A 12,358-nucleotide genomic window follows, 5' to 3' on the forward strand; every position below is an offset into this window, starting at 1 on the left:
CTTGTCGTCATTCATCTCCGACATCCGACCATCCCATCCGAAAGGGAACGACAGAGCAGAAGAGCTCGGTCCCAGTCCGACAGCACTTCGTTCCCTCTAGCGCACGATATATCCCTATCCCCTTCGTCTCCCTCTCTTTTATAGCTCAAGGAGGGAGGCCATTTCACCCGTTTACATCGCATTAATTCTCTGTCCTTTCGGACAGAGATACTCCTCGATTTCCCCTATAGAATATTGCTACCTAGGATTTAACCCTTGCGCCTACCTATCTACTTTACGACAAGGGACGTGCCCACGTGTAAGGGCCGGTTCACACACATTATACATGGTTTGCGCCTGGGGACGGTTTTCTTCACGACAACGTCGAGGTGCCGCAACCCAAGCGCACCTGAGAATTGCCGCAACTTGTCTTGACGGGCTTGGTGAAAATGTTGGTTTTTGCCGATTCGTCGGAACATACTGAAGTTCGACTTCACCAGAGAGGACACGCTCGCAGACAAAGTGGTAGTGCACCTCAATGTGCTTAGTCCGGGCGTGGAAGTCGGGGTTCTTCGCAAGTTGGATGTTGTTGAGGTTGTCGCAGTAGATCGTCGTCGGATCGGACGCCTCCACCTAGAGATCCTTAAGTAGCCGCTTTAGCCATATGGATTCGCACATTGCGATAGCCGCTCCTCGATACTCAGCCTCTGTGCTCGATAGTGCAACTGTCGGCTGCTTCTTGCTACTCCACACGATCACGACGCTCCTAAGGGAGAACGCAAATCCGGATGTGGATCGGCGATCGTCGGCGTTTCCGGCCCAGTCGGCATCCGTATAGCCGACTAGTTGCGCGGCAGTACCAGTCCGATATAGTAGCCCCTGGTCCTTAGTGCCACTAACGTACCTGAGTACGCATTGCGCGCACTAAAGGTGCTCCTTGGTTGGCCGTGCCATGAACTAACTAATCAAGCCGACTGGGTAACTTAGGTCCAGCCGGGTCATAGTCAAGTACATGAGGCTTCCGACAATCTATCGGAACCTTTTCGGGTCGCAGACCTTTCCGGAGTCGGGGTGAAGCTTCACGGTTCTGTCCAGAGGAGTTGAGACGGACTTATAGTCTGTCATCCCGAACTTGAAGAGCATACTCAGCACGTAATGCCGTTGGCTGATCAGTATGCCTTCGGGGGTTCGGATCACTTCAATCCCGAGAAAGTAATGAAGGTCCCCAGGTCCTTCATATCAAATGATGTCACAAGCTGGAGCTTTACGCAATCAATTTCACCTAGGTCAACATCGGCGATGACCAAGTCATCAACATAAAGAAAAATACTAACCGGCCCAAGTCAACCTTGCAGGACAAACAATGAAGAGTCCGATTTGGACGTTGCAAATCCCATCCGACGCAATCGTTGCGTGATCTTCGCGTTCGAGGCACGCAGGGCTTGCTTTAGTCCGTAAAGGGACTTCTTCAACCGACATACCACCGAAGTGTTCGTTTCAGAGTGAAATCCGGGGGGATGTACCATGTACACTTGTTCCACAAGATCGCCTTGCAGGAACGCATTCTTTACATCCATCTGATGTAAGTGCCACCCCTTCGCCACAGCTACCGCAAGAAAAACATGGACGGTTGTCATCTTCGCGACCGACGCAAACGTCTCATCGTAATCGATGTCGTGTTGTTGCGCGTAGCCTTTTGCTACTAACCGGGCCTTGTATCGGTTGATCGAGCCGTCGGTGTTGTACTTGACCTTGTACACCCACCAGCATCCAATCGGCTTTACACCCTTGGGGGCTTCTGTTGGGAGACAGGTCCCTCCGGATGGGAAGGGAGAAGAACAGTGCCGACGAACAATCTCAGCCGAGGCCGAAACCGGATGAGGAGTACCCGACTACGGAGAGCCGGATGGTGTAGGCCCGGTGTGAACCGGATGAGGAGTACCCGGCTACGGAGAGCCGGATGGTGCAGGCCCGGTGTGAACCGGATGAGGAGTACCCGGCTACGGAGAGCCGGATGGTGCAGGCCCGGTGTGAACCGGATGAGGAGTACCCGGCTACGGAGAGCCGGATGACGCAGACCCGGTGCGAACCGGAGGAAGAGACATATTCGTAAATATGTTTCTGAGAGCCCATCGAGGTTACATTTGTAAATAGCCGAAAAGTCATATTAGTATAAATATGACTTAGGGCAAACTTTTAGATATAGTTGTTTGTCATTCTTGTTGGTGCAAGAATTGAGAGTGTGCGTAACTGTATAGAGAGAGAGAGAGAGAAAGAGGTCGTTGCCTCTGTTGTAACCGCCGCCTGTGGCGAAGATCTGTGAGCACGAGGTCGGTGCCTCAGTGAACTCAGTGTTGTACATTTCATCATAGTGATAGTTTGCAGCCTGTGGGCTGCCATGGTTTTTCCCCTAGTTTGGGGTTTTCCACGTAAACCTCCTGTGTACCTTGTCTCCTCTTTGTGTCGCGTTTTATTTCCCATTTTCTGTGTATCATTCTAAGCTCGGTTGTGGCCGAGCGTTGCGCATAAGGAACGTTGCAGTTCCCGTCAGCTTCAACGAGGTCCCATGTTTCATTCTCCGCAAGTGCGTCATTTCTTCCTCCATGGCAGCACGCCAATTCGGGTCCTTTGCTGCTTCTGTGTAGCTCTCCGACTCACGCACTTCCACTACGCATGTCATGTACGCATAGTGATGCGCCATGTAATTATTGTATCCAAACCGCACAACAGGGTTCTTCTAGCGGGTAGATCAACGTAATTGCGCATTAGCCGATGTTGAGGCCGTTCTGGCCGATGTGAACTTCGCTCTTGAAGGCCCGTCATCGCTCTTCTCAGAGTCGGATTCGTGTCGATCCGACTCGTCCCTATCCGTGTCGTACTCCGACATCTTCTTCTTTCACTTTTCTTTGCTAGTAAGCCGTCTCTTCGGCTCCCTGCACGAGGAATGCACAACTGAGTCTTCACTACTCTCTGTCTCTTCGTCTTACTGGTCAATCGAACTCAGTCGCTCATTCGGTCCACTTTGTCGAAATGAGATCGGACTCTCTTCAAGATTTCTGACTTCGCGCTCATCATGAGGCATCTCAGCCTCGTTGACCTCATCTTCAGAACTTGGATTGGAGTTGAGGTCCGGAGTCAGAGGCAAATACCAAGACGTGGACTCATCGAACACAACATCGCGACTTACGCGAGCTTGTTTGGTTCGGGGGTTATAACACTTATAACCCTTCTGTTTGTCCGAGTAGCCGACCAAAAGACACTTCTCGACTTTTGCGTCCAGCTTCCTCCGCTTCTCCTTCGGCACATCCACATACGCGATGCTACCGAAAACCCTCAAGTGTCGTAGATTCGGCTTCCTTTCGAAATACAGCTCATGTGCCGACACTTTTTCTCCGATCCAATTCTGGAGATAGACCGCGGTTCGGACCACTTCGGCCTAATAGAACTTGGGCATGCTCTTTTCTTCCAGCATTGCCCGCGCTACTTCCACAACCGACCAATTCTTCCTTTCCGCTACGCCGTTTTGCTCCAGCGTATACCTGCAACTGAATTCGCGTTGAATTCCCATTTGTTGCAGATAACTGTTGAATTGGCCGGAAAAGTACTCTTTTCTACCATCTGACTGCAGGCACTTGATCTTCCTCCCTGTTTCCCTTTCGGCAAGATTTTTGATGTTCCGGAAACAGTCGCAGACATCACTCTTCTTTTCGATGAGGTAGATCCATGTGTGTTGGGTGTAGTCATCGATGAAGGAGACGAAATATCGACTCCTGCCAAGACTCACGTTCTGTGTCAATCCCCATACATCTGAATGTATCAAGTTGAGCTTATTTTGGCTCCGATTACGCTCGTTGGGGAAAGGAAGTCGATGTTGCTTCCCTAGCTAGCAAGCTTCACAAATTTGGGCCTTTTGACCACTGAATTTGGGCAATCCAAACACAACTTGTTTCGATTGCAGGTCCTGAAGCCTTTGGTAGTTGACGTGGCCTATCCGCTTATGCCACAAGTCAATATCCGACTCGACTTTTTGCCCTTTCGTGAACATGGCAGTGCCTACGTCATTGCTGTCGAGCATGAACATCCTCCCATCTTTGCGCCCTTGTGCAAAAACTTGGCCTTCTTCCTCGATGAAGCACCCGAGATGTGTGAACCGGACTTGCATCCCCTGGTTGATGATCTGTCCGACCAACACCAGATTCTTCGTAATTGTCGGGACATGTAACACGCTCATTAGCTTCCCTTTTTGCCCAACGTGGCTTAGGGGAACTTCACCGACATGTACGATCAGATGTGGAGTGTCGTCTCCTATTGCGACTACTCCCGGCTGTTCCGGTTTTTCCAGATATGAGAACCACTCTTTATGGTTCGTCATATGGTTTGACGCTCCGGAGTCAACGTACCACACTTCGTCCAATTTCGTGGTGGTCTTCTTCATCGAGTTCGCTTCGTGTCTAGTCACGAAGGTTGCCCCCTTTTCGACTTTTTCGAATCCTTTGGCGTAATGCGTCCGCCACGATCACGGGGTCTATCTGCCTTTGTGTACAACATCTTGTTGTCGGCGTGCGTACTCATCGACGCACCTACATGATTCTCCTCTACAAGGAGCATCGACTGCAAGTCAAAAAATGACGGCTTATTCTCCTTTGTACAAATAGCAATTCGGAATGCTCCGAACGTCGATGCCAATCCTCCGAGGCAGATCTGCACCATTTCGCCCTCCTCAACGTTCACATCGATGGAGGCAAGGGAGTCGCATATATCTTGGAGGTGTAGTCAACCATCGTCATGTCGCATTGACGTACATTGCTCAACTCCTGTCGGAGTTGGAGCTTCCTGGCTATGGTGCTTGCGGCAAAAATCTTTTTCAGATTTCCCCAAGCATCCTTCAGTGTTCTTGCATCTCAAATGTAGCTCAAGAGTTGTTCACTCACATAGGACGCGAAGCAGTAGAGAACTCTGCTCGCCGACTGTTCCCAGGTTGGGAAGTCTCTATGTGTTGATTCGGGTGCTGCATCATTCACTCCATCGACATAGATCCAGTATCCATGTCCGAGCAGGTACTGGTGCATCTTGTATGACCAAGATGCGTAGTTACTTCTGTCGAGCTTCTCAGTTGGAAGCGAACTAGCCATATCTCTATCCATTTTTTCCTTTTTGTTCTTCACCAAGATTAGGTTTTTTTTTGTGTGTTTCGAGCTGAAGTCAGCTGCAAAGGTTCTCAACCATCGCACTCTAATACCATATTAAACGTGACGTGCGGAAGTTATATGACACACACAATACCAACAGGAGGAAACAACAGGTTTAATGGAGAGCTTAAGACACGACGTACGCAGGAGAGACAGAGAGGGGAAAAAACACAGAAGAAACTAAATTCAAAATAATGTGTAAAAACTCTCTGTACATAGGATGTGCTCAGGGAGCACTTTTATACAAGTCCATACGGACTAACAGAAGTAATGACCCGTACTTCAATGCTCATAATTGAGCACCTACACTAACTCCCAAAATATATTCCCTCGCGGAATATCTGTTCAACGACCTCCCAGTTTCCGCACGGATCCGACCTCTTGTTGCGCACCTGTTTACGCGCCGGTTTACACACCGATCCAACCAATGTTGAGCTTGTATCTCAACATTTCACTTAATAGATGTGAAAGTGACAAGTGACTCTTGATGTTCCAGAACTTTAGAAATGAATGTGGCAATTTAGAGTCCACATTGTGGTTGTGAGAGAAATTTGTGCAAGGATTGGGTTTGGTCGAAGATGTTTCAAAAGCATGGTTGAATATGATCAAAGACAAAGCATTGTATCAAAGTGTGATACTCGGACCCTCTAATATGTTTAGTACAAAGTATGCATAGTCAATGACTCTCATCACTTGTGCACAAGGCGATTCATATTCATCTTTACAAGGCATGCCATGGCTTGAACATTATATCATTTTATGCTTGTCATGTTTACTTGGTTCCACTTATCTACTTTGTAGTTTTTTGCGTTATTTGGTGCATGGTTTTTACAACTCCATTTCTACATGTCTTATACATGGATATTCCTATGAGGATTTCGCATGTTCCTTTGTCATGAGTCGCTAGATTATTAGGTACACAGACATTTAATAACCTTATAAAATTTTACTATGCTTTCTCTGATAAACAACTTATGTTAGTTTCAGATTTTTTAAGAAAATAAACCAAGGCTACATATTGTTTTGGGTACCTAGTTTAGCATATTAGTTTTAAGACTTTGCTCCTTTGTTTTTCTTAGCATCAACATTTTGAGACATCTTATGATTCTCCTTGAAGGTCAATTATGAGCTATGGGATCAAAAGTGAAACATTTCATATTGAGCACTCGGCTCAACCAGTGTTTAGGTTGTCAAAGCTTCAAACTAAAATGCAAAAAATATGATTTTTGAAACTTGCATAATGTATTCATTTGATTGAAATTTGAAACTGAAGCATTTTATAATCATTTAGATACTCATCTAATGAGAACTTGCACATGTATGTTTGAGCGTGCTGGTTATAAACCTCCACCCCTCATAATTACCCAAGATTGATTACTTTTGGATTCATTTTCAAAGTTCTTCCTAATGGCACAAAGGTAAGCATGCATCATTATTTAAAATATACATTTCTGTACAACCTTCAATGATGTACCAAAAATAACAGTGTACACATTTGATCCTATGAGAAGAGAGAAAAGAGGGAGATTGATATATTAATGTATACTAGAGGGCAAAATCAACCAGTGAGACAAATCATGATTACAAAACATGGGTAAATTCATGTTATCCATTATGTAACAAAATTAAAAGTTTACATTCCTAATGCTTTGTGATCATGATCATGATCTATTGTGGAATTGAGAATCATGAGTTTGTCCATGCACATGGGATGATAATTCGTGACACCTTTTTCTCAATGTTCTTCCAAGCCATATTGAATTGATAACTCCATAGTGATTACAAAGACTAATGCCAAAGTTAGAGGATCCATGCATACGAGAGCATGATTGATGACAATTTCTCATTTTCATGTTTTGTTGTTCAATTACATCAAACTATTTGATCATATTGCACTCTAACAAAGATAAACATAGAAATTCACATTATAACTTTTCCACTCATCTCATTAAATATATACATGACCTCAATATATCAAAGAGAGAAATCAAGATGGTAATAAAATGATACACACCCACACACATCGACTTCCTTGAATCGTATGGAACGCAAGTAAAAGGGGGGAAATCAGAGAGAGGAAGGGAGGCATACTTTTTGAATTTATGAAATCTTAACAAGGATGATGATGATGATAGAACAAAAAGTAACGTATAACAGGAGTGCAAATCCCTTCCATCATCATCATTCCATCATGATGATAATGATGATCATCAAGTAGAAAGATATGTATAAATAACGTTAAAAGCAAGAAGATGAAGAAGAAGATGATGATGAAGCTGAAGATGAAGAGATCCCATCCCCTGTTTATTGGCATCAGTTAAAAGAGAGCAAGAAAGAAAGAAAGAAAACCCATCAGTTTTTTTGGCACTTTTTTGTTTTTGTTTTCAATATATATCCTACTCCTCTTCTTCTTCTTCTTCTTCGTCTGCATTCGTCTGTTTCATATACATAGGGGAACATGCTGCTCTTCTGTTCGCATATCATCAATCTCTCAAATCCATCATACACAACATACATGACTGCATAGGAGCTGCTGCTGCTGCTTTTTATTTCTTCTTCATTCTCTGCTGCTGCTATATCATATCATATCATATCATATCGATGGTGGTGGAGCCTAAGCAGGCATTTCAGGTCACTACAACTCCCTCTTCTTGTGAGGATGCCCATGGTCATTTCATCTCTCATCAAGCTGCCTCTTCTTCTTCTTCTTCTTTCTACAGGACAGGCCAATCATGGTAAAACAAAGGCGCCCAAACCAAATATCCTCTTTCCTCTCTCTCTCTCTCTCTCTCTCTCTCTCTCTCTCTCTCTGTCTTTCTGCTATATAAAATGTTATGTACATTGATAAATGTTTGGTTGCATATATTTATATCTGCTTTCAGGTTCTGTAATTCAGGCCTCCCAAGTGACATCATCATTCATGTGGAGGACATGCTCTTCCATCTTCACAAGGTATGTATGTATGTATGTATGAACCCATCATCCATCCGTCCATGCATGGCCATGGCATCACCATACATGTGGGTACATGACATGCCATAACACATTTCTCTGGGTTTTTTTTTTGTTGTTAATTATGTAGGATCGGATAACTTCTCGTTGTGGGAAGCTCTTGAAACTCGTGGAAGAAGAGAGTGTTGAGGCGGCCTTGGACCAAGATTACACCACTAGCAGCACCACCACCAGCCATGGTTCAGAGGAAGGTGTGAAGAATCCTTCAGGCATGGTGATGCTCCAGTTAGACAGCATGCCAGGAGGGTCCAGGGCCTTCGAGGATGTAGCCAAGTTCTGCTATGGAGCTGCGATTGAGATGACACCGGGGAATGTGGCTGCATTGAGGTGTGCTGCTGAGTATCTTGACATGTCGGAAGCGTACAGGGAAAACAACCTCATCGTCTCAACAGAGTCATTCCTCACCCATGTTGTCCTCAAGACTTGGGATGCCTCAGTGCAGACCCTCAAGAGTTGTGAGCCATTACTCCCTCATGCCGAGGAACTCTCAATTGTGAGACGATGTGTAGAATCCATCACTCACCAAGCCATAGTGGCTTCCGAGAAGCCAAACATCAACCCCAAGAAGACATTCACAAGTTACGGTTACAAGTCCTATAACAACAAATTGTTGCCCGAAGATAAGGACAGCTGGTGGTACAAGGACATATCGATCCTTGGGATGCCTCTTTTCAAGTGTGTGATTCGCACTTTGGAGGAGAAAGGCTTGAGCCCTGAGAGCATCGCAGTTGCGGTAATGCATTATGCTCAGATGTCAATCCCCGGATTAGTTAACCGAAGGAGAAATACATATGGAGGAGATATACACAGTCCTCAATCCTTACTTCCTTGGGGGTTGGACATCACCAACAATTATGCTCAGCAATTATACTTTTTAGAATCGATCGAGAAGCTCTTGCCATCATCATCGTCATCATTGGATGTGGCAAATGTGGTACCCACAAGCTTCTTATGCAGTTTGCTCAAGATCGCAATCATACTTACCTCGAGCCCAGGGTGCCAAGCGAGCCTAGAGACGCGGGTTGCTGCGCAACTACACAAGGCAAGCCTCGATGACATCCTCATACCAAACTACTCCCACACCTCCGAAACACTATACGATGTGGAATGCACACACCGCATACTCAAGCATTTTGTGGGCTCGATCCATGAGACAAAGTTTCTATCCATAAACAAAGATGATGATGATGTGGATTCAAATGGGAATATGGATTGGCCATCAATCATGGAAGTTGCAAGTTTGATGGATGCGTATTTGGCTGAGGTTGCGTCCGATGCGAACCTTAGCATAAGCAAATTCCGAACCTTAGTAGAGGCCTTACCCCCCTATGCAAGACGAACCGACGACGGGTTATATAGGGCCATTGACATCTTCCTCAAGTCTCACCCAAGCATGAGTGAGAGTGAGAGAGAAGGGGTCTGCGATGTCCTCGACTTCCAGAAGCTGTCGATGGCAGCATGTTCACACGCAGCTCGGAATGAAGAGCTACCATTGAGAGTCATGGTAGGCATGCTTCACGTGGAGCAATCACAACTCCGACATGTGCTCGAAATGACCACATCAACAGAGCCACGAAGATACGGATCGCCATATCATGTGTACAATCATCATTATAATAACAACAATAACAGCCGGAATGTGATGGAATCAATTATATTGCCTCCTCCTCAAGCTTCGATTCATTATCAACTAGGAAACGAGGGTTTGAAGGTGGATCTTAAAGGATTGAGGAGGAGGGTTTCAGTATTGGAGAGAGAGTGTTCGAGTTTGCGGCGCCGTCTGGGCCGCAAGGTTTCAGGTTGGACTCTCTTCTCCTCCAAAATCGGTTGTAAATCGGTGTCAGAAATCACTGACACAGATTCCTCATTCAGAAGCCAAGGCTCCTCTCCTCCTCTTCCTCTTCCTCTTCCTCTTCCTCTTCCCATCCCTTCATCTCAGACACTAAATACTGAGAAAGCTCGTTTCTCGACAACCCATCTTGATGCCATAGCTCATCCTCATCATTCTTCTTCTTCTTCTTCTTCTTCTTCATCATCATCATCATCATCATCATCAACAACATCCTTATCTCTGCATCCACGTCGTCGATCCTCTGCCTCTGCCTCTGCCTCAGCCGCTCGCCCTCTCTTCCTCTCCACTCTTTCGCCCATCTAACTAAAGGATTCATTTCGTCACCTCACCTCACCTCACCTCCTTTCCTTCCATGTCTTGCAGCAATTGCTTCCTTACACATCTTTAACACAAATAACCAAACCCACCCTATCATCATCATCATTATCATCACTATTCCTACATACATACTCTGCATATATACATAACATACATAACATACATACATACATTGATACTCTACAATCACATCTGCATCGGCTTCGTGGGTGGGTTCAATTCCCTCGGCGCCAATGACCTAATCTCTTCCTTTCCTCTTTCACTTCACACTCACAATTGCTAGCTAGTGAAGTATGCTTCAGATTTGAAACCCATTCTTTGATTGATTGCTCCATAAGGGAGGGGGCCAAGCATTTTGATGAATACCAAAACCAAAACATGGACCCCCCGAGTATTTTGGTGTACTTCGAGAAGAGGACTAGAGTGGAAAGCAACGTCGATTATGATATATGACCCCAAGATTTGTCCTTGGAAATTTGTTTACTTTCGGCAATCATCTAATATGCTCATTGTGAAGTTGCTTTATGACGTAAAACCCTCGAGATGTGGCTCACAAAATGTTGAGCCTTTGCTATTTCGATGATATGTTCGTGCAAAATCTCAAGCATCATAAATTTAAGCCAAAATTTCTCTTCCCAACCAAAACAAGGAGTCACTCTTATGCCTAAGTTACTTAATTAGAAATGTTAATCGTTCTTGAGCTTACATTAGGCTCAAAATTCTACCTAGTTTATTTTTATCTAGATCAAATTTGGAAAGGTGTGATGTAAATACCCTTTCATGAAAGAAGGCGCCTTCATTCAAATTATCTTGATCAAATGCTTTATTTATCAATTGGAATTGTTTGTATTGCAAACTAAGTGTAATAATTGTCAAGACTCTAGACACACAAAGAGAGAGAGAGCGAGAGAGAGAGAGAGAGAGAGATCAACGTCTTCTAAGACCAAATTTGGCCCTTGAGACAATTGGTTTACAACAAAATTGGCGTATTTACCCATTCATTGAAAGTAAAAATAAAATAAAATGAGAGACAGACAGACAGACAGAAAGTAAAAATAAAATAAAATGCGCTCTCTATCGACAACGGAATTGGGCACAAAGATAAGCGTTAGAAAACTCTCGATTAGAGCTTCATAACAAGATATAGCAAGTTAAATTTGGTGCTCTATATGAGAAGTAGCGATAGAAATAAGGAAGCTTGTGTTGTCGACATCCACATACTCAACACACATTGCGGGTCTTATATTGTCTTCATCATCTTCGGCCTCTTCAATCGGGTGAGTTTCGGTTGTCTCTCTTGTTCATGGAAATTTGTTTTTATCCCGGATCCAAATCACATCAAGAATAATGGATATAAACATGAATTCCTCACAAATTGTGGGGGACATCGATATGGAAATGATTTATAAAAAAAAGAGTAATGTGATGGTTGAATGTAATTGTGAAAGGGACGACATTGGAAGCTCTAAGAGGTTTAAGGGTATTGAGGAAATTAATGACAAAAAATTGACATACGCCGAAGTAATACATGTAGATGAGGTTGACAAGGATAATTGTAATTGGGATAATTTATGGGGAATTGCCAATGCATTGTTGTATGATATTGTGGAAGAAAATGAAAATGAAGTTGAAAGAATGCATTGATGAGGATGTGCATGATGTGGAAGTTGATGCTAAGGCAGTGTTGCAATCTTTTGATGTATTCTATGATTGTGTGGTTATATTCTTTTTTACCGGGAAACTCCCATACATTAATTGGATAAAATAATGGTTGAACAATAGTACGTAAAATTCGTGTTCGTCTAGCATAACATTTGTTTTCCTACGTTGGAAAACGAATGCAAATGTTATTCAAACACTCTTGTGTTTTTTTCCCATTTTCTTAATGTTTTTTTTAGTTTTTTTCCATTTTTTAGGCTTATTTACTTCATAATAAATAGTTAATCCAATAATATGGTATTTATCATTCTTTGAGGGTGTTTTCTTACGCGAATGATTGAAACATTCA

At 44.1% G+C, this 12,358-nt stretch overlaps 1 protein-coding gene across 1 annotated transcript; it reads left to right on the forward strand.

Annotated features, from left to right (window-relative positions):
- The first annotated feature begins 7,754 nt into the window (after window positions 1–7,754).
- On the forward strand, window positions 7,755–10,346 carry LOC147859039 (BTB/POZ domain-containing protein At5g03250-like). Its single transcript, XM_087326386.1, has 3 exons — window positions 7,755–7,903; window positions 8,051–8,120; window positions 8,251–10,346. Exons 1-3 carry the CDS (start codon window positions 7,770–7,772, stop codon window positions 10,333–10,335), a joined length of 2,289 nt encoding a protein of 762 aa, XP_087182512.1. The 5' UTR covers window positions 7,755–7,769; the 3' UTR covers window positions 10,336–10,346.
- The last annotated feature ends 2,012 nt before the right edge of the window (window positions 10,347–12,358 follow it).

The sequence above is a fragment of the Azolla caroliniana genome, unplaced genomic scaffold (genome assembly GCF_043228905.1).
Source record: "Azolla caroliniana isolate FFs.n. ecotype wild unplaced genomic scaffold, voAzoCaro1.0.p SCAF_10, whole genome shotgun sequence".
In the NCBI taxonomy this organism is placed as follows: domain Eukaryota; kingdom Viridiplantae; phylum Streptophyta; class Polypodiopsida; order Salviniales; family Salviniaceae; genus Azolla; species Azolla caroliniana.